This window comes from Microchirus variegatus (genome assembly GCF_963457635.1).
Source record: "Microchirus variegatus genome assembly, chromosome: 2".
NCBI classification, from domain to species: domain Eukaryota; kingdom Metazoa; phylum Chordata; class Actinopteri; order Pleuronectiformes; family Soleidae; genus Microchirus; species Microchirus variegatus.
In genome coordinates, this window is record NC_139803.1 from 8074339 (window position 1) to 8096274 (window position 21936).

General features: G+C 40.5%; 2 protein-coding genes across 2 annotated transcripts; both read left to right on the plus strand.

The window, feature by feature from the left end:
• The first annotated feature begins 433 nt into the window (after positions 1–433).
• LOC310944165 (four and a half LIM domains protein 1-like) lies at positions 434–10605 on the plus strand. Its single transcript, XM_083909867.1, has 6 exons — positions 434–502; positions 7290–7469; positions 7558–7732; positions 8058–8227; positions 8317–8503; positions 9849–10605. The coding sequence occupies exons 2-6, from the start codon at positions 7314–7316 to the stop codon at positions 9998–10000; spliced, it is 840 nt and encodes a 279-aa protein (XP_083765993.1). The 5' UTR covers positions 434–502; positions 7290–7313; the 3' UTR covers positions 10001–10605.
• A 264-nt stretch (positions 10606–10869) lies between these two features.
• adgrg4b (adhesion G protein-coupled receptor G4b) lies at positions 10870–21455 on the plus strand. The gene is made up of 18 exons (XM_083910480.1): positions 10870–10973; positions 11060–11139; positions 12723–12873; positions 16095–16186; positions 16273–16477; positions 16552–16717; positions 16796–16942; positions 17011–17136; positions 17219–17264; positions 17358–17461; positions 18058–18179; positions 18275–18543; positions 18629–18743; positions 18816–18894; positions 19016–19217; positions 20123–20224; positions 20321–20472; positions 20971–21455. Exons 2-17 carry the CDS (start codon positions 11061–11063, stop codon positions 20464–20466), a joined length of 2151 nt encoding a protein of 716 aa, XP_083766606.1. The 5' UTR covers positions 10870–10973; position 11060; the 3' UTR covers positions 20467–20472; positions 20971–21455.
• The last annotated feature ends 481 nt before the right edge of the window (positions 21456–21936 follow it).

Here is a 21936-nt window from a genome sequence, read left to right on the forward strand (position 1 = left end):
AATATTAATGCGCTATGCTTCTGTACAAAACTGTTAAATCAGACACATGCTTCCTTAGTGAAAATTATAAATGTAAAAAATACATGCATGCTGTATAATATAATATTCCCAATAAAACATTTTAATTAATTATTTATGGATTTACAATTTTGTTTTATTTATTTTATCAAATTCCTGCATTCATGTTCAAGGGTAAGTTCTCACTTAGACCCGCCCCTCCCTCCTCCCTGGCTCCACCCTCTCCCCCAAATTGGGCCATTTCCGGGTCCAAAAAAATACCAACATGGCGTCGGGCAAACGGCGGAAAAGTTGGTGGTGCTCCCGAAAGGAAGCCTCCGCGGAGCAGAGGCTGACGTCACGGTGGGTGGGCCGGCTGTTGTCTGGGACACTTGACGCTGCCGTATTTAAAACGTGTGTGGGTCTCCAGAGGAGCGGAGAACAGAGCCACTGCCTCCGACCCTGAGAGCCTCTTCTCTCCGCTAGGTACTGCACTCTGAAGCCGGTAAGACCACCGAAGAGCTGTGACTACACACACACACACACATACAACAAATATGCTACCACTTAAAACCTGTTTATAGACCAAAAACAACAACAGCTAATTAAAGTTATGTTTAATGACATTATAGTGAAGCTCTTTAATTTTAAAGTTGTAGCTGTGTGAAGTTATAGGTGTCAGTGAAAAAACTCATTAACCTTAGAATTATGTCAGTTTGTACAGTAGTGTATGGCTGTGGTCTCTCTCTCTCTCTCTCTCTGTCTCTCTGTCTCTCTCTCTCTCTCTCTCTTTGACACACACCTCTTGGGAGTTTATACACTTGTTTAGCAAGGCAGCATTGTTGATATCTGGAGAGGAAACAAACTTGAAAGTTGTGTGGGGCGTTGGCTGTGCGTGTGTGAGTGTGTGTGCGTGCGTGTGCGTGCGTGCGTGTGTGCGTGCGTGTGTGCGTGTATGTGTGTGTGTGTTACATGCTGACTTGTGAAAGTCTGGTCTGCTCCTGAAATCTGTTTCCATTTAGGTTTAAGTCCACTCTCATTTTTTTTCCTCCTCCCAATGATGGAACTGAAAAAAGGGAGAAAAAATATGCAGAGATCAATTAAAATTCCTCTTGCTGTACTTCAGTGTGTGTGTGTGTGTGTGTGTGTGTGTGTGTGTGTGTGTGTGTGTGTGTGTGTGTGTGTGTGTGTGTGTGTGTGTGTGTGTGTGTGTGTGTGTGTGTGTGTGTGTGTCCATGCATGTAACGCAGATGTTTCCAGCGTCTGGCTCTTGTACCAACCAGCTGTAAGAGTGAATTCAACATCCACATCTGTGTGTGTGTGAAGTTTTACTTATTCCACGTTGTGCAGCCTTCCACAAAACTGTGATTTACTCAAGAAAATTCTAATTTTAAAGACCTAAAAAGGGGGAAGCAGATATTTTCCACTGAGGACATTGTGAAACAGTGCTTCATATACAGTAAAATCGTCATATGGAAGCAGTTTTAATTTCCAGCGACACACAGTTTGACTGACCTTTTCTTTTCTTTTTTAGATTGAGTCGTATAACGGTGTCTGCATGTTTAAAGAAAATTACCATGAGCTCAGTCTCATAAAATGCATCACAGGCTCATAAAAGTTTATATCTGGCTTCACATCACGCTGACTCCCGGTTACACTTCGCCTGTGGTGATTTTTTTTTAAAGGATGGGTTGTAAATGGTTCTGCGTTTACTTTTCTCCGATCCCCAGTGGTGAAATCATAACTTCTGTTCTAAATCGGAAATGTTAATGGACTCGTGCAGGAGAAGTAGATCAATGTGAGGTTTTCTTGTTTTGTTTTTTTGGTCAGTGTTTTTCCCCCACATCTCATAAATTATATCAGTCATGCATGACAAATGCATAACTCAAACACTTATTTGGTTTGTCGCGGCCTGTATTTTGTGTCTGCTCTGCAATTATCAATCATAATAATATATTTAATATTTTGTTAATTGCAATAATATGATTAAAGCTGCGAGTAGCATTGTGCAGCTGCCGTGCTACCAGCAGGTGGCGCTCGCTATGATTTGACTTACTTACTGTATCTTTTCTCAGTCTTTATATTTTGTTTTTGTCCTACTGGGTTTCACCTTTGAGGGGTGCTAATGAGCCATTTTGCACCACTTTTATGTATTTTAGAAACGTTTTCGTCCGTTTTCGCCAACATTTTTCAGTGCCTCAAAAATGCGATCCTTTCAGTGGAAAACTAGATCAATTCCATGAATTCCAATAGTTCCTCTCACCACTGTGCGAGCGCTCTGGCCCTTATAATAAAAAATAATAAGATGTAAAGTAAATTAAATGATGATTAAAAACCGATGTTCAGTTTGACAACATGAGGATGATTCACTGTTTTATCTTTGACCTGCAGCTATTAAAACATGCTGCAGTGTGTTTTTCAGTGCGCTGACGTTCATCACTGGTTGTGAAATTAAGAGTCACAGAAAGCTTTTGTTCCATGGAAAATGGAGTGAGGCTGTTTTTCTGTTGCTTAACCATTTTTGGCTTGGAGAGAAACTTGTGACCTCTCTTTTCTTTTCGTTTTTTTCCTTCTCCATGGTTTAAATTAGCTCCAAAACAAATCTTAATATGGAGAAATCCTAACAAAGGTCTCAGATTATGTTACCCTGATAATCAATTAGAATAGGCCAATGTCAACAATGGGAGCTCTTGGCAGTCAATCAGTGAGCGACAAGTAAAATATCTGAATGAATAAGTAGTTATTAAGGAATGTGATGTTTTTCCTTCGACTCTGTTAAGGGTTCTGTTGTGGTCATGTGTTCAGGGTAGGGAATCTGGAGGAATGATTAGGAAGTGATTCATTCAGAGGTTTCGTTGAGGACTTCAACATCTCACAGGATAATTTAAAAGACAGACTCTCAAACGTCATGGATATTCTTTGTCATACTCTGCTGCTGCTGCTGAACATTTGCCCTGTTACACAGGACAAACGTGTCTTGTTAGCTTTGGTTGCAGCCTCTCTGGTGAAACCATCACATTCATCCTCCTTTTATTGTGGGTCATGCAGGGTTTCTTCAAACTCACTCCACAGCGCTCACGTCTCACGCACTGGCTTTTAACTCCCAGTGCCTGGAATGTTGCTCGCCGCATCCAAATAAAACAGGGATCTTGATTTTTTAAGGCCAAAGTGCAGTGAAAATGTTTAGCTGAACCTGCCGCTCCGTTTCAAATCATTGATTTGTGTTTATATTTCACATTAGCATGAGTTCAAACAGGGCTGTGAATGCTCCCACTGTGCCTTTAACACCTAAGCCTCAAAATGTCTGTCTGGACTTTTCTGCTTATTTTAACCATAAAAAGACCAGAAAATGTCCTTTACTGCATGTTAAAATAGTGTATTAACCATTTTAAATGAAGAAAAACAAAACATTTTTGTAGTTATACATGAAGACCAGATTTAGCATGTAACAGTTTAAATTTGAACAGTATAAAACATGTTAAAAATGTCTCAATGTCCTTGAATAATAGAGTCTGACATTGTTCAAAGTTAAAGTCTGCACGGTCACACCTGCAGCACGAATATGCATGAATGTTAACGTATGTGAAAGAATTCACTCTCCACTTTTCTGTGTGTGTGTGTGTGTGTGTGTGTGTGTGTGTCTGTGTGTGTGTGCATGTGCACGGTGCCAACTTCACAGTTCTGATGGAGAGACTTCCTGTTTCTCAGTTTTCCACTACATTCTTCAGCAGTAAGCTCATGCCAACACACACACACACACAGACATGGACATGCACAGATGGTTGGTACTCGCAGACAAAATAATACAAACATATTTTTAGTTTGTCGGGTCTTGTTTCTCTCTCTCTGTCTTCATCTGTACTTTCTCGTCCTCCCGCATGTGTTTAAAATACATGTCCACAGGACATGATGTCACCGCTCTGCGCTTTGGCTACGACGGCACACAGCTCCAGGAGCTTCTGTCAGTGACTGTGGAATTGTTACCAGGTGGAGAGGAGGAAGAAATAAATTCATATACTTTATATACAAAGAAAGAAGAAGATGTATGAAGCTAAATCACACATAGTTTTGGAATTTAAATTGCAAGGGCAGCAGACTACATGACCGGTTAACCCACCCAGAAAGATAAGATGGGTGATCTTTTGCAGGATACACTCAACACACCCTGAGGGACGGTTGTGTGCTTCGTTTTTTTTTTTTTTATATGTAATTATGGCTGTGTACATGTATATGGCATGAATTTTATATTATCAAACTGTGTACAAACAAGTGTTACACTCACAACGTTAACCGCAAAAAATGTCCCATTGAAACCCATTCTAAGTGCCATATTTGTTCTCACTTACCTCCAGTAAAGCATAAATACATGCATTCTATTATATCTGGGTGTATATCTGGGCTTTTGCCTTGGAATTTATCATTTTTACTACTCACCACCAGACGGCGTTGTTTTCAGCATATTTCCACTAGATGGCACTGTCACAATTCCCCTATCGTTGACATATTATTGAGGCTGTAATAATTAAACACAAATGTTTTAACGTTGCATGTAGTATATTAAAAATAATTCAGATTTTCTTCTTTTTTTCAATCCAACGACATCATGACAAAAACCTGGCATTTAAAGGGTTAAAACAATTAGTATTTGATATCAATAATTAGGTCAGATGAACGTGAACATAACCTCTTAATGAAAGTACAATAATATTTTTTATAGCTTGCTTTTTTTATATAGCACATTTTTGTGCTTAGAGCTACGAGTGTGACTAATATCCGACCCGGCCTGAATATTATTGTCTGTGTGTCCAGCTCCTTTTTTTCTAACTTCCACAGCTGTCAAAAACACACACAGACACTGACGCTGAAAATAGTCCTCAACAAATGTACAATTCACGTCTGTTTGACTTCATCTCAGGACAGAGACAGACGGACAAACGTGTTTGAATGACGTCAAACCTTTTTAACAGGGTGGACGTTACTACTTTATGGTTAAAGCACAGTTGTAAGATGTAATGTTTTCCTCTAAATGTGCAGCTAGTCCTCATAATGTGACTTTATGAACAGATTTATGTCCTGACACAGTGATAAACTACACACAAACACAGAGTTTGTCTCCCTCCCTGTCTCCCTCATGTCATTTCACTCTGAGACTTCTTGTATTGGCAGCGTTAAAGGAAGAAAAAGATGTATATGAGGTGTTGTGCAATGAGGAGCAGAAACGACGTGCAGCAACATTCTCCTCACTTGACGTCAGCTAAAAACCTGGGTTATTTTTTTCTCCCCGACCTGTGCAGACACCGAAGCTTCCTGTCAGCCATTGTTTGTCGACTCCCATCAGATAACGTTTGCACGGCGCTGTCGGCCAAAGCACTAACGCTAACGGAAAACTAAATAATGTACATTCAAGTGTCGTGAAAGGCAGGAAATGTAGTGTTGTCTTTAACTGACTGCTGTCATCCAATGTAGATGGATGAGTTAACTCACCCACAGAGCAAATAACCAGCTAAAGCTTTTTTCTTTAATAAGTAACACATTACCAGGTGACTGTATGTGTCCGCTCCACATGACAACAGCCCCCCTGAGTTAACTCTGTCATTGTCTGCAGGAGAGACAAGGCCTCAAAAGAAGGCGATTTAAAGCAACTTTATTAACAGTAGTGCCCTCACAGAGCAAACAGCAGCAGGTAACGACGTGAACAACAAGCAAAAAATGAGTTTGACCTTCAGTGAACTCCCCGAAAAAGCCCTTTCATGATACTTAAGTTAAGTAGTGTACATGATGAAGTACTCATTTGGAGTCGTGTCCAGTACACTTGGAAAGACAATGAAATGACTGCAGTTTTCTTTTTGTAGTTCTTAAATTTCATAACTGCAAAATGTAGCTCTTTATGTGTGTATAACAATGATATTATATTCATTTTAAAAGGTCCAATAGTCTCCAGGTTACACTTTTAAACCAAAATCCTCATAATATTTAAACTTTCTTTCCTCAGAAAGAAAAGGCAGCACAAACTCATGGTGCAGAAGCAGAACGTCCTCATGAATCTGTGCAGACTTGCTGCTCCAACCACGAGGCCAACGCTGTAGTTTGTGGTGTTTGTGGTTTCCTGGGGAGTGGTGCACGTATGAGGTCATGTGTGTGTGTGTGTGTGTGTGTGTGTGTGTGTGTGTGTGTGTGTGTGCTTTTAATTGTTAGGTCTTTTCCTGCCATAAACAAGAGCAGTAATTGGTCCTGTTGAGGCAGAACCTAATTTTTTTTGAGGAACTGGTTGAAATATTTGGATTGTGGTGATGATGGGATGAACGTAAAAATAAATGGAAGTCAATGCGAGTTCTTAAAAGGATAGCTGCACAAACCTGTGTGTGTGTGTGTGTGTGTGTGTGTGTGTGTGTGTGTGTGTGTGTGTGTGTGTGTGTGTGTGTGTGTGTGTGTGTGTGTGTGTGTGTGTGTGTGTGTGTGTGTGTGTGTGTGTGTGTGTGTGTGTGTGTGTGTTCAAGTGTCCAAGCAATGTGGTGAATACATGGAGGAATGCCTGGTATGACAAATGTGGTGAGATCTGGACGCTGACAGAAACTTCTCTCTCTCTCACACACACACACACACAGAATTCCTCATGGTCAGCCAGCATGAACTTCATGTGGGAAATAACTGAGCGAACGGCCGCACTCGTTCCGTCTCTTCCTTGACGTTTGATTTTGATTTTTGTTGGTGTTATTCACCCGCCAAAGTCCTGACTCTGTAATCACAGCTCACCAACGTGCTGATTTAGGGTCTATGTTTAGGAAGTTTATATGTTGTGTGTTTTAGCAGACTGTGGTGTAAGAAATTAGTTGAATAAGGAAGGAGTTTTTTCTGTATGTAGTCATAGCTTGATAATAATGCAATAAAATGTCAGTTTTTTGCTTATTTTTACCATAAAAAAGCCAGAACATGTCCTGTACTTTGTTTTTTTTCAATTTACTGCATGTTAAAAACTATGCTAACAATTTAAAATGAAGAAAAACAAAACGTTAGTAGTATACTCAGTTAGTATTAGTATTAGTTAATACAAAAATTTAAATTATGTAGTGCCGTTTTCTATGTAGTGACGATATAAGGTCTATAAATATTGTCTTTTTGACTTTGATACCCTGGCTCTTCAGTCTCATTAAGTGAACCAACAGCTCCCTCGTGTGGTGGCTTTGAGTTACCTCAGTCGAATGAAAACATCTCTCTTTTGACGTTATGATGAGCATTTTTTTGACATTTTGAAGTCATTGTTTTTGATTCTCCTTTTTTTCTTTTTGCCGTAGGTGTGAATCTCGTTCGCCGCGGTGATGGCTGACAGCTCGCAGTGTTTCTACTGTCGAGAGGACCTCGGCGGGAAGCGCTATGTCCGCAGTGAGGGCAGGCAGGTGTGTGTCCGCTGCCACACCAAGTTCTGCGCGCACTCCTGTGCCGAGTGCCATCGACCCATCTCCGTGGAAACCAAGGTGAGATAGAACGGCTCACTGATGTCTGTAGACACAATTTTTTTTTTTTTATTTACATGCGCTGCTGAATAATCCAATCCGCCACCAGGAGCTTAGCCACAAGGGCCGCTACTGGCACGAGGAGTGTTTCCGTTGTGCCAAGTGTTACAAGCCTCTGGCCAAGGAGCCGTTCAGCACCAAGGACGAGCGCATCATGTGTGGAAAGTGCTGCTCCAGAGAAGATGCTCCACGCTGCCACTGTTGCTACAAACCCATCCTGGCAGGTGAGACCATGACTCAAAGGGGGAGTAAAGCTCAAAGTTATCCAGAGATAAGTTGAATCGCTTTATTGAAGACAGCTCAGATAAGTAATTTTGGACAGTAAGAGAGGTGAGGTTGAGATGGTGCCAGGCAGGAAGAACAGAGGACTTTCATAGATGTTGTGAAGGAGGACATGACAGAAGAGGATTAGGGCAAGATGGAGGCAGAGGATCTGCTCTGGTGACCTCTAAACAAGTAGAAGAATCAGGCACCACAGACAGAAACAATAAAAGCAGGTTCTGTGATTTTGAAGCATGATCTTCTCTTTGTTTTTTCCATCTCCTGCAGGAACAGAGAGTGTGGAGTACAAAGGCAACTCCTGGCACGACGACTGTTTCACCTGTTTCAACTGTAAACGGCCAATCGGCTCGCAGAGTTTCCTCTCCAAAGGCAGTGACCTTTACTGCAGCCCCTGCTATGACAAGAAGTTTGCTAAACACTGTGTTGGCTGCAAAAAGGTGTTGATAGTTTTTCTGGCACAGAGCAGAAGAACCAGTTGTTTTATAGAAGAGGATGTTGATGTTGTTCTTCTGCTGTCTGCGTGCAGACGATCACCTCTGGAGGAGTGAACTACCAGGACCAGCCTTGGCACAGCCACTGCTTCGTGTGCAGCGTGTGCTCAAAGTCTCTGGCCGGCCTGAGTTTCACAAACCACCAGGACCAGGTCTTCTGCGTTGACTGTTACAAGAGCTCTGTGGCCAAGAAGTGCAGCGGCTGCCATAACCCCATCACAGGTAAACTTAGTCACAGACGAAACATCGTCTGACTCCCAAGGAATGAAGTCATTTTACAGCGCATATTATAAAATATTATTATTAACATATCAACATCTCTCCTTGTCCAAAGCCTTTTTTTTTACTTTGGAATAAAACGTAGCCTTGAGAATAAAGTCGTAATTGTATGACTTTATTCTCATGAAATGACAACTTTATTCTCATAATATTACAACTTTATCCTTGAAAAATTACGGCTTCATTCTCGTAAAATGACGAGATTATTCTCGAAAACTTATTCTCATAATATATTCTCATAATATTAAGACTTTATTCTCATAAAATTACAACTTTTTTATTCTTATATTACGACTTTAATATTACAACTTTATCCTCGTAATATTACAACTTTATCCTCGTAATATTACGATTTTATGTCTTTTATTACGACTTTATCTCATAATATTACAACTTTTTTAATATTAAAGCGGACCTAGACTGGAAGTACCAATTAACGCTGTTTTTTAGTGTGCATCTGCGTCATTACCTTGTTTACGAAGCCCTGAAGGTTCAAAACAAACCACTGCTGAGAATGCTGTGTTTATTATAATCTCGGGCTCAGCGAGAGCTCTGAAAAAACAGCACATCCTCCTTTCTCCGGGCACTAGTCCGGGCACATCCGGTTGCGTACATTGATTGAACCGCAGAAGAAGAATAACGTCCGTTGTGGAGGTGTTTCACGAGCGCCAGTGTCTTCTGACTCTGGGTCTGACTCCGGGTCAAAGGTCGTCAAAGGGACTGCGGCGGGGAGTCGTGAAGAAGCTATTATTAAACACTGTTAAAACAATGTTTTGATAATGAGTAGCAGTGCATCCACCGTTCCAGAGGAGGGAGCTGTGTTTCTGAGAGCGGGTGTGCTGAATATGTCACTTCTGGGTATTGGCCAATCACAAGACAGTTGGGAAGGCTCTACGCTGGCTGGCCAATCACAACACACTCTGTCTTCTGGGTGTAAAAGTTCAGTCTGAAATATCGTGGCTGAGGAACAGCGTCAGAAAAGAGGATTTTTATCGGCTCGTTTACAGCAACTAGGAGGTTTTTGACCATAAAAACAAGTTAATGTATGTAAGTAGACCTCCATAACTAACATTATGTGCAACAGGACCACTTTATGTGACCTTTAAGACTTTTTTCTCATAAATATTACGACTATTCTCGTAATACTACATATATTCTTGTAATATTATGACTTATTTAATATTACGGCTTTATTCTCTTAATATTACAGCTTTATTCGTGAAAGATAACATTGTTTTCGCTCTCTAGTTTGGCCTCTAATACTGCGTTCTGTACTTTCTCCTCCCAGGGTTTGGTAAAGGAGTGAATGTGGTGAACTACGAGGGCGGCTCCTGGCACGAGTACTGCTTCAACTGTAAGAGATGCTCCCTCAGTTTGTCCAAAAAGCCTTTTGTGATGAAGGGAAGAGACGTCCTCTGCACCGACTGTGGCAACAAGTAGTGATGGAGACATGGCGAGAACAACTGCAGTCGTATTTTTATTTGTTGTTGTTGCTTTGCTGAGTCTGACGTTACAGGCTGTTTTCAGAATATCTCACATGTTGCTGTCTGACAATACTGTACATAACTGAGTATGTATTTTTTTTTCTCCACCTTCTTTTAGCACAAAATTACTGCTCGTTTTAAAAATGTGTCGTTTTAAATGTGATATTTTCCTATGACCAAAAAAAGTTTGTTGCTTTAATCTCTACATGTGCCTTCTGACTATCAAGAGAAGTTGATACGCTTGTGTTTTTATTATTATTAAATAAACTCTTTTGCACTTTTGTAAGCCATTTGTCCTGAAAGGAACGATGGAAAAATCAATGAATATAATATGGGGGCAATAAACTTTCTACAAAACAGGAAAAGTGTGTAACATTTGCACCTGCTTTGAATATTGAAATATCTTCCTTGTCCAAAACGAGAACTGGGACATTTGACTATTAAATTGAAAAGTACAAGCTTTCTGTGTAACCCATTGTCAGAGAATGTGGCGTGTTAGTTCTTTTCTGTCCGTTGCTCGACACAGACACACAGGAATCGCCCAGTAAAAGGTCAGTCTGTTGATGCTGTTGATGCTGCTGCTGCTGCTGCTGCCGCCTTTATGTTCCCGCTCTGTTCTCTGCTGTGTTTACAGACAGCTGTGTGTGTGATTACCTTCTGGTTCATTACCTTCTTTTGTGTGGGGAGTAAATCATTTTCTTTCTCAGAGTACACTTTGGTTGCATTGCTAAGATGTATGTACATATGCACACTTATCTCTGTCACACCAATGTCTGTCTCTCACCTGCACACACACACACACATACACGCACACACACACACAGACAGGTGTGTATCTGTGTGTTAATGGAGACTGGTTTGTGATTCAGATCTCTTGTGTCGTCACTGCTGGACCAGGATTTATCTTCACGGTGCTACTTTGTTCTGAGGTAAGTTGCTTTTTTTCTTGTCTATCATTAGTTAGAGTTTCTTGGTTTTACGGAGAATTAACTTGTTCTTTTCTTCAATATTTTAGGATGACTTTCGGGTACAATGTCCTGATTGCGTTTGTCTATCTGTGTCTGCTGAGATGTCCTGCGTCCACTGATCAACAAGGTATGTGAAGATAGTTTGACACAGATCAACATATGATTAATAGTAAAAAAAAAAAAAAGATGGAATGGGAATCTGTTAAAATCACTGGATTGGATAAAAGTACAGTCCAAAAATACACAGGCTGTTAAAAATGACTTGACTTTAAAATGACTCGGCACAGATGTGTTTGTTAACTTCATAAATGGTCTAAAATAACTGTAATCGGAAATAATATCGGTATCTGTGTCAGTAGATACTCTGGGTTTTTGGTACCGGACACAAAAAAGTGGTTACCTATGGGGCGCTGTTTGTCAGATGGCTCATGCTGAAAGTAAACATTTTGTCACATTTACCTTCTAACAATGTTTGAAAAGGTGGTGTGAGTTTTTGAAAGTCACTTTTTAGCACATTTACAGCAATATATGTTAACTTAGAAATGTATTAGTTAAATCTAAATATTAAATGTTACACCTAAATGTTGCTCAATCTCCAAATGGCACCCCATAATCGTCTCATCCCTCGAAGGGTTAATTGTAATATCACTGTACAGTATATATACTATAAACCCTTTTGAATTAAGACGCATGATTGTTCCAATTTATCAGCATATTTTTTATTTCACAGTTTTCTTCCTTAAATAAAAATGTAAAGAAACATAAAACTAAATCATTTGGTTTTCGTTGCGCTTGCGATACCTCATGTGCCAAATGTTGACATGTTTCGTTTATTCCATTCTCATATCAACGTGAACATCAGCGACAAAATAAATTATGACAGGAAGTTGAACCTCACAGTCATGTATGAAAATAAGACTTCTTAATTTTTTGAACACAGAGCAATTCAGCTGCTATTTTGTGTCTTATAACCAATGGGAGGAATACACAACTCCTTATATGGACATCCTGGGGGTTGTGTGTCACATATTCAGGCTTTAAAAATGTGGTTTCTTGATTTCATTACGATTTGTTTTATGTTGCGGTTTTAGCTGTGATTTAAAGTAGCGACAATTGTGCAGAACTGTTTATGTAGGTGGTGAAAACTGAAAAAAAAGGGATACAAGACATTCTATATTGTACATTCAGGTAACAGGTAACAGTGATGCAGGTTTTTAAATAATCCCCTGACACATTTGAATACATAGTGCATGTGAAAAGGTTTTTCCACAGAAGGCGTGAAGTCATTTGCCTGCTGACGATTGTTTCAACGTCCACATAAAACCTAGTTCTGCTTTTACGTTAAAGCAGCAGAGGTTCCTGTTGTTATATTCAACACGCCATTTCACCTTTCACCGAGTGTTGTTTTATTTTATTTTAATTAGTTAGATTTAGAGAAGTGTGACCCGAATGTGCGAGAAACCACACAGACATTTATAACCTTTCATTAAAATAAAACACAGAGCATTTAGGCTGCTTTTTTCCATTAATTTTTTTAATAAATTTTTTCCATTAATATATTAAAATGTACAGTTTATACAGTAGTTTATAATATAGATTGTTATGTGCCCTGTTGGTAGGAACAAGTCCTCACTCTGTATTCATGTTTGGAAATATGTATATATATTTATATAAAAAAAGATCCTCTTTTATGATAATCTTTTTTTCCAGGAAGCACCAGCACCAGCATCCCCACCACGAGGTGCGACGAGAAAACCCAGCAGACAAGGAAAGGCCTGTTCCGCTGGCCCTTCACTTCAGGAGGACAAAACACAACTCAGTCGTGTCCGATGAATCCAAGTCACAACGCCACCCGACACTGGTAAGACTTTGTCCTTCAATTATTCCTCGACATGTAATATCATGTTTGTCCACTGGAGGGCAGTTTCAACAGTGTTTTGGTCCAACATTTGGAAAAATGTCATACTATACTGTCATCCAAAAATGGACAAAAATGTCATACTCTACTATGTTGTCTAAAATTTGACAAAAACGTCTTCCTTGACAATTGACAATTCTTTTGGAAAAAATGTTTTGTCCAAAATTTTACAACAACGACAAATTATACTATGTCGTTCCAAATTTGACAATTTTTTTGAAAAAAATATTATCGTCCAAAATTTGATAAAACTTGCTCTCCCTGATAACATGGCTGACAGCAGGGACAGCCTTTTGTATTTATCCTTCTGTCCCTGCTGGCAGCCACATAAACATGGATCATCTAAAGTGTTTGAATAAAAATTAGTGTTGATCAAGTTTCTGTGTGAACATCCCAACACTGAAGAGCTTCAAACAGCTGCAGTTGACTTGGACTGGCTTAAGCATGAAAAAGCAGCAAACAGGTGAATGTGGTTTTCACTAAAGTCTCCTGTTAACATGTAAAAATGATGTGCACACATTAATCACACAGAAGTCAATTCATGTGTGGATGATTTTTAAGCAGCAGTTACTGGACACCTGGACCCCAACTGTCTGGTGGACTTTCCAGAGGGTTGAACCCCTGTCATTTTTTATGCACCAAAATGTGTGAAATAAAATGCCAGTCTCATGTCTCTTCCCACCTCCACTCCACCACCAAGTACTCTGTTGGATTCTATTATTGAAAGGCTTCCAAATATTAGGAGAACTCACACAAGGACAAATAGCTCATTGGACTAAGAGAATGACTCAAGTTCCTGAGGTTCCTGTGAGCATGGGTTCAAATCTTGCAGTGACTGAATTTTAAATACAATATTCAACCAAAAAGAGTAAATAGGACTTCGAAAACTGAAAGAAGGAGTCTGGATTTAGCTCAAGTACTTAAGGAGCAGTCATCAGGATCCTGAGGTTATGGGTTCAACCCTTGGTTCCTGTGAGTATGGGTTGCTGCTAAGGCCGCACCCTCTCATGTGTCCCCCATGCATAACCCCCTCCTTTCATGTCTTCCCCATGCATGGCCCCCTCCTTTCATGTCTCTGAAGAGCCTCCCCTCTCCTTTCATGTCTCTGGAACGCGGGGGGGGGGGGGGGGGGGGGGATCAAGCCCCCCCTCGGTCCCACCCTTCCACCACTTGATTGCTGCTCCGCACCACCGAGTAATCTCTTGGAACCACGAGGTGGATTCGAACCAGCCACCACCAGACTGGTACAACCTAACAGTTGTGAACGAAACCACCACGCCACATAAAGGTGCTTGTTCCAAGTGGGAATCGAACCAGGGTTTCCTGCTCCAAAGACAAGCGTGTAAACCATTACAATAACTGTTTACTGAAAACCACAAAGAGCTCCTAAATCACACAGGGATGTGTGGCGTAGTGGTTTCATTCGCAACTGTAAGGTTGTACCAGTCTGGTGATGGCTGGTTTGATTCCACCTCGCAGTCCCAAGAGATTACTCGCATAAAAAAAAACATAAAGCATAGTTTCACTCCCTGGAAAGTCCACCAGATAGTTGGGGTCCAGGTGTCCAGTAACTGCTGTTTAAAAATCATCCACACATTAATGAGACTTGTGTGTGATTGATGTGTTTACATGGTAACATGTGACTTTAGTGAAAACCACATTCACCTGTTTGCTACTTTTTCAGGCTGAAGCCAGTCCAAGTCAATATAAAAATGAGTGTTTATCAAGTTCCTGTGTTAACATCCCAACACTGAAGAGCTCCAAACAGCTGCAGTTGAATTGGACTGTCTGAAACATGAAAAAAACAGCAAACAGATGAATGTGGTTTTCACTAAAGTCACATGTTAACAATGGAAATCAATTACACATTAAACAGAGGCTCTGTTGAAAAGTGCTCTTAACGTCCGTCTGAGGTGATGAAATCACAGGTGAATTTTACTGCTCCATAAACAAATACACATGTACACCGTTTGTGTTTGTTCTAGGGCTGCAACTAGTCATTGTTTTCATAATGGATTAAAATGTCCATTAATTTCTGGATTCATGGTTTGGTCCATAAAACGTCCAGAATGTTGATCAGGTTTTTTTAAACCTGGAAAATGATGTTCTAAAATGTCTTGTTTTGTCCACAAACCAAAAATGATTGAGTTTGAATGATTTCTTTATTTTTATGGAGCAAAAAAGTTGTCAAATGTTGACATTTCAGTCCACTAGATGGTGCCAAGTGCTCACTTTCACTTGTGCTGTCAGTGCAACGCAATATATGATTTATCAAATATTGTGATAAATCGCATTATGGTGTCTCTGGTGATTTAAAAAAATATATAAAACAAGTAGAGATGCAATGATTACTGCATTATTAATGCATTACTAAATTAATTGTCAAATACTTAATTTAAAATAATCAATCAATTGTTGTTGTTTATTTAATTGTTTTATTTTACTACACATGTTGAACATGTTCTGGTTTCTTTGTTCCTTATAACAAAGAAATAATTATAACAAGAATACATTTGAGAATCATCAATTCCAGGTTTGAGAAATGTTGATGAACATTTTTCAAACATTTTCTGGACCAAAAAAATAAAATAATAACATGGACATTTCCTGCATTCTGTAACAAACAGAAAACAACATAATTTGTATGTGTAGACAAATTAAATGAAAGGTGTGTGTTTACTGTGGAGCAGTGACGTCACATTAGCATTAGCAGCAGCAGCAGCATGTGTAATCTGAACAGCTGTGATCACTCAGGGCGGATGTTAACAACAGTTGTAAACAGAGCGTCAATAGAACATCTAAGAAATGTGAGGATCATTTTTTAGGGGCAGTTACCACACGTTTGTCCTCGCTGCTCCTCGTCCTCCATGTGTCTCCACCTGCTCCTGCTGTCTCTGCATGTGTGGAAGACCTGACTGGCAAACAGGAAGTGGAAGATTCCAAACAGATTTATCTAAAGTGCCCTCCGGTGGACACACATGATATTACATTTAGAGGAGTATTTGATATTTAGTCAAAAATAAATTATTCCAAAATTTGGAATGGAGCAGAGTTGACAGAGAAATCAAACACCTCACAGCTGTTCATGTACTCAACATGATATATGAGATTCCATTTTTCCTTTTTCATAAAGCAAGTTCTTCCTTCTCCCGTTTGTGTGACAGTAACAGAACCCAATGGTCAGACTCTTACCTGGAAGACTGTGTTACAGTGGTGGAAAACATCTCTGACCTGGAAGTGGTCAATGTCACTGCTGGTCAGTTACACAAAATAAAAATATAAATACATATGTTTACAATCTCAAAGTAGAATAGTTCAGTCCTCTTTCCACCTCTGCTGCAGACACTGCACTGGACGTGGTGGAGATTATTCAGGGTCTACTACACAACCAGTCCAACATCGCCGACCAGGCTCTGGTCACAGTTCTCAACAAGCTGACGGACATCATTGACGTCAGTGTGGTCACTCCAGACCTGGGCCACTCTCTGATAAACATCGTCTCTGACATACTGGAGTCTGACAGCAACACGATGCCATTCACCAACAGGTAAAACCTGCTCAGATTTTCCTGTTTGACATCCGTTTCCTCATCCTTCCTCTGTTCTGTCCGTTCCACAACAGTATTCTAAATATCATGGAGAGCGTGGGAGACAGGTTGGTCGGATTCGAAGGCTCCTGCTCTCTGGTTGCTCCGGCCATCGCCATCTCAGTGGTGGACATTGTTCCTTCACAATTCGCCAATCTGATGTTTGGGGTGTCGTCTCATAGCGGAGACTCAATGCCCGAGGTTTGGAAAACAAACATTAACTGGCAAAATAGTGAGTCTGCATTTAAAAGAGAGTTAAGAAAGGTTTTCTTCTTGTAGCCCTTTCTCAACAGGTATCCCTTTAACAACACAGTGGCTTTCATCTCCCTGCCGTCCATCCTCAATCACAGTCTCCCACAAGTCGGCCCAAACCAGAGTCTACCAAGAATCCAGTTTCAGTTCTATGCAATCCCAACGCTTTTCCAGGTACGGTATGAATTGTTTTATTCTGCTCCTTCTGCACGGTAAAGAACTAAATCTCTTACGACTTACAGAGCAGCCAAAAGGATCAGATCCTCAACACCTTTGTGGTGTCGGCCAGCGTGACCAACGCCACCTCGCCAATCAAAGACCTCAACGAGGAGATCCAGATCATGTTCCGTCATCTCACGCCCAATACAGTAAAATCAGTGTCCTGTATGTGTCTATACTCGCTCCTGCCAATGTAATACTAGTAATGCTTCATTTTAATCTCCGTTAAAGCTTCACAAGGACGTACGCTGCGTCTTCTGGAACTTCAATAAAAACAGTGGGTTTAAATCAGATTTGTAAACCCGCTCGACAGACCGAGCGTTGTGGTGTGGTGCTACAAATTGTGCGTGTGCGTGTGTTGTCGTTCCAGACGGACGCGGAGGCTGGGACGACCACGGCTGCAGGGAATACAACAGCAGCTCCAACTACACCACGTGTCTGTGTGATCACCTCACACACTTTGGAGTTCTCCTGGTAGGAGCCAACGAGTGTTATTATTATTCCAAACCTCTTCAGTCAGAGCAAAAAAAAACCATGTACTTCTAGTAGTTGACAAGCAGATGGCACTCCAGTACAGTAAATAAAGTTCTCTGTCATTATTTGAGGACATTTTATTTAAATGTAGCTCCACTGGAACTGATTAGAATTATCGAAGATCACTATGACAGGTTTTTGCCACACACACACACACACACACACACACACACACACAGGTGTATATTTATACTTGATATATTTCATACACGTTTTAGTGAGGAAATACACCTTTTATGGGCCAATCATGCCACTAATATGCAACCTGGTGCTCGAAATATCATTTAAGTCATTCACAAAGGGAATAGAAAAACATGTACTTCTTGTAGTTCACCAGCAGATGGCACTCCACTACAGTAAATAAAGTTCTCTGTGATGCCTTGAGGGCAAATGGAGCTACACTGGAACTGATTAGAATTGTCGAAAGTTTTTTTTTAGCCTTATATATATCTAAATATCTATATATAGATATATAGACATCATCCAGATATAAATACAGAATACTCATAACAAATCAATCCTGTGTGTGTGTGTAGGATGTCTCCAGGGATCCGGTGGATCCACATAATGAGAAGATTCTCACCATCATCACCTACATCGGCTGTGGAGTCTCATCACTGTTCTTGGGAATCACTGTCCTCACCTACACGATTTTCAAGTAAGACCAGCAAGACCTCTACACAGGTGATAGTTGAAAAAACTGCAAGCTCTCAATTTTTTTTTTACCTTTTATGATTTGCTGTGTGATGCCAGGAATCTCCGTCAAGACTACCCCTCTCAGATCCTCATCAACCTCTGCCTGGCCTTGCTGGGCTTGAACCTGGCCTTCCTGGTCAACCCCTGGTTGTCCTCTTGGGATGAGTATGCCCTTTGTGTTGCTGCAGCGTTCACACTGCACTACTTCCTCCTGGCCACGTTCACCTGGATGGGATTAGAGGCCGTTAACATGTACTTGGCTCTGGTCAAAGTCTTCAACATCTACGTGCCTTTGTACATCCTGAAGGTCTGTGCTGTGGGATGGGGTGAGTGGTGTGTTCAGAGGTTTGCTTTAGACTGAGATGACTGTGGTAATTCTTGTTTTCTGAGCCTGTGACACTCTTCCTCCAGGGCTTCCTCTCATGATCTGCATCACAGTGATCAGTGTGAACATAGAGGTTTATGGCAGTCACCTCTACACAGACTCTCAACCTGTATTATACTTGTTAGACAACTCTAGTAACTTGTGAGTTCCAAAAAGAACATTGTTTTAAAAATGTAGTCAGATGTAAATAATCTGACAACCTTGTTTCTGCAGCTGCTGGCTCCAGGACAACGTGGCGTATTACGTCTCTGTGGTTGCCTACGCTTTCCTGGTTTTGCTCTTCAACATTGCAGTAAAACACAATATTTCAAACACCTGAATTCAAACAATTTAAACACTGGCTTATGTATTTCAACACATCTCTAAAGGACCTTATTATCTAGGATATAAAATCCGTTTGTGTCTTATTGCAGATGTTTGTGGTCGTACTGATTGAGCTTCATCACATGAGAGTCCAAAGTCCTCCTGGAACCCACAGTCGACTGATGCAGGACCTGAAAGGAGTTGCCAGTCTGACCTTGTTGCTTGGACTAACGTGGATCGCTGGCTTCTTCAGCTTTGGCCCGGCCAGAGTCGTTGTCCTGTATCTGTTCTCTGGACTCAACACCCTGCAAGGTTGCTGAGGTTCTTTTATTCTGTAATCATAATAATACAGAAACGGCTTCATATTTGTTCCTCCTTCCTGATTTAAGGGTCAGTGAAAGTGTCTCAAAAAGACTTGACCCTTGACCTGACACTGATCATTTTATTTACTTACCTCCATCTTCAACTTCATTATCTATATATTTTCAAATGTCCTTTTAAGCTGTAATTGTAGAGGAATTTCCCCGGGCCTTTTGTGCAGGTCTCCGTCTGCGGGGAAACACACACACACTATTATTTTCTCATCAGTCTCCAAGACTGCTGCAATCAACTTCCTTTACAAGTCACGATGTTAAGTCTCAACTTCACTTCTAATCAGTGTTTTCTATATTTCAATCATTTGTTTCTACTCAAAGTCCAACATTTCTCACACTGAGTTTTCATACGATGTTTCTGGGCAACGGCAGCTTCTTCTGGAGCAGGAACAAGTTCATTATTAAGAGGAAAAAGGACAATTTACAACAAGGTTGTTTAAGATTAAGATTAAGAACCCTTTAAGTCCCGCAAGGGGAAATTTAATTCTGCAGTGAGTGCTGTTCCAGTTCATTGTGAATGTTTATTTGTGGCTTTGTAAACCACATAATGCAGTTTTTCCTTATTATCCAACTTTTCAAAAGGAAACCAAAAGGAGGGAATCAAACAGAGGTCAAATGATGCAATTATTTCACAACAGCTTTTCCCTTTACCTTGGCTGAGCGCCGTTATATTACTTTTATGTTATTATCCGAGAGTGACGCAACAAAGGTCCTCAGTTGCCTGCCTCTTGAGGTGAAAAACCTCCTTCAAGGACAAATGGGCATTATCTGCAGAGGGAAGAATGGATCCACCAGCCAAAAAGCCCAGCATGGTTCATGACCTCTCTTCTCCATTTATTCCAGGACTTTTCATCTTCCTCTTTCACTGTCTGATGAAGGAGAAAGTCAGGCAGCAGTGGAGGATTCAGTTTTGCTGTGAGCGCTTTCCACTCGACCAAAGCTCTGGTACGAAAGCCACACAATCATATGATGCAACTAAAGGAACTTTATCGATGAGAACAATATCTGTATTTATGTTTGTTTGCTGGTGTCGCCCTGCAGAGTGGAGCAGCTCTGCCACCTCAGGTGTGGCTGCAGCTAATCCCAGATTAAATCCTCCAAGAGCTTCAGTGCCATCGGTCCGCTCGGTGAAGTCGAGCTCCACAGAAAGCACGTCGGCCTCATCCGACTCCAGCCACCGAGACTGAGTCAAGGTAAGGAGAGCAGCACTCCATCACCCGCTGCTTTGTCTGAATGGATGAAAAGCAGATTACAGCAAAGATGATTTCAAGATTAAAGTTCACCAAAATATAAAAGGCAGTTATAATCTTTACTTTTCCATTCTTCTTTTGTCATTGTACTCTTATTTAATTCCTTGATCCTCATCTGTTGTAGAACAATAAGGACGGTAATCTAACAGGTGTAATGATATGGTTGAGATTCAGCCTCCTCCATGTGATATAATCACAGATTAAGTCAGACTTCACAGTGCCTCAGCTGCCAGTGGGTGAATGTCACTGCAAACATTAATGGGACTGCACCAACATTGAAAAATTACATGATTGCTTTTGTTTTAATCTACTATTTACATCCTTCACAATCTGAAAATGACATAATGTACGAGACAGCAAGTACATCCATGTGTGAGATTGAATGAAATATCAGTTTATCACACCTCTAAACTGCTCACAGATTATTCAATTACCTTGCAGGCCTTTTTGTGAAGTCCCTGGTTCTCCCTGGAGCCCAGAGAAGCCTTGCAGGTACTGGAGCTCTGCCTTCACACAGGCAGACGACTCCCTACGCCTAAGTGGAAGAACGACTCGCTCAACCGGCGAGAACAAAGATAAAAACGCACACACACGCGTTTACATGTAGACGTACAAACGACATTAAACTGCCACGGAAAACCTGAAAACCATGCAGTATCAAGATTGAACTCGGCTTCCATTGTATTTCACGTCATTAGATCATTCTACAACACATCTCTGCTTTTTCTTTTTGTTTTAGCTAAATATTGTAAAAGAGCCTATAATTACAAAGACATGAGTGGTTGAATCAATTCCAAGGAGGAGTTGGTTGCCAAGCAACTGGTGAGTGGAGCCATGGTGACAATGAACTCTCGCAGTCTGTATATAAAAAAAAAAAAAAAAAAATACACAATTTCAAATTCAAGATGATGCAAAGCTCCCTATGTTTCCTCATCACCATCTTCCCTTTGTCTAATTCTGCTGAATTAAAATCATCCATTGTTACCAATGATAAACATTCATGGTCAAATTTGAGCAATTTTATGGCAAATCTTTTCTGGATGGCACACTAAAAGTTTTAAAACTAGACTCACATCAGTCGTCTCATTGTGGTAATTTTGTTTCATTACACAACCACAATTGCACAATGAAATTATGAGGTCAGGTGGAGGATAGAGAGGGAGGGAGGAGCACGCTGTCACACAATGGACCAACCTGATCCACTGTGTCTGACATTCATACGTGAAGTTCAGCGGAAACCCACACACACTCAGAAGTTATGTTACTGTTAATTGTATTTAAAGGTTTTTAAATATAAAAAAGGTTCAGGTTTTTCTCTTAATATGTGTGAAGAAGCTGTGAGAACTCCGTGTACCACCACTGCTGAAGCTGATCTATAGCACTGTGCAGATTAAATTCATATACTGA

Bases quoted from the DNA above. Each gene is read 5' to 3' on its own strand.
- adgrg4b (XM_083910480.1), top strand. From the start codon at position 11,061: ATGACTTTCGGGTACAATGTCCTGATTGCGTTTGTCTATCTGTGTCTG. The intron at 16,478-16,551 runs GTAAAACCTGCT...GTTCCACAACAG, and splicing joins ACGATGCCATTCACCAACAG to TATTCTAAATATCATGGAGA. The intron at 17,265-17,357 runs GTGGGTTTAAAT...TTGTCGTTCCAG, and splicing joins CTGGAACTTCAATAAAAACA to ACGGACGCGGAGGCTGGGAC.
- LOC310944165 (XM_083909867.1), top strand. From the start codon at position 7,314: ATGGCTGACAGCTCGCAGTGTTTCTACTGTCGAGAGGACCTCGGCGGG. The intron at 7,733-8,057 runs GTGAGACCATGA...CATCTCCTGCAG, and splicing joins CTACAAACCCATCCTGGCAG to GAACAGAGAGTGTGGAGTAC. The intron at 8,504-9,848 runs GTAAACTTAGTC...TTCTCCTCCCAG, and splicing joins CTGCCATAACCCCATCACAG to GGTTTGGTAAAGGAGTGAAT.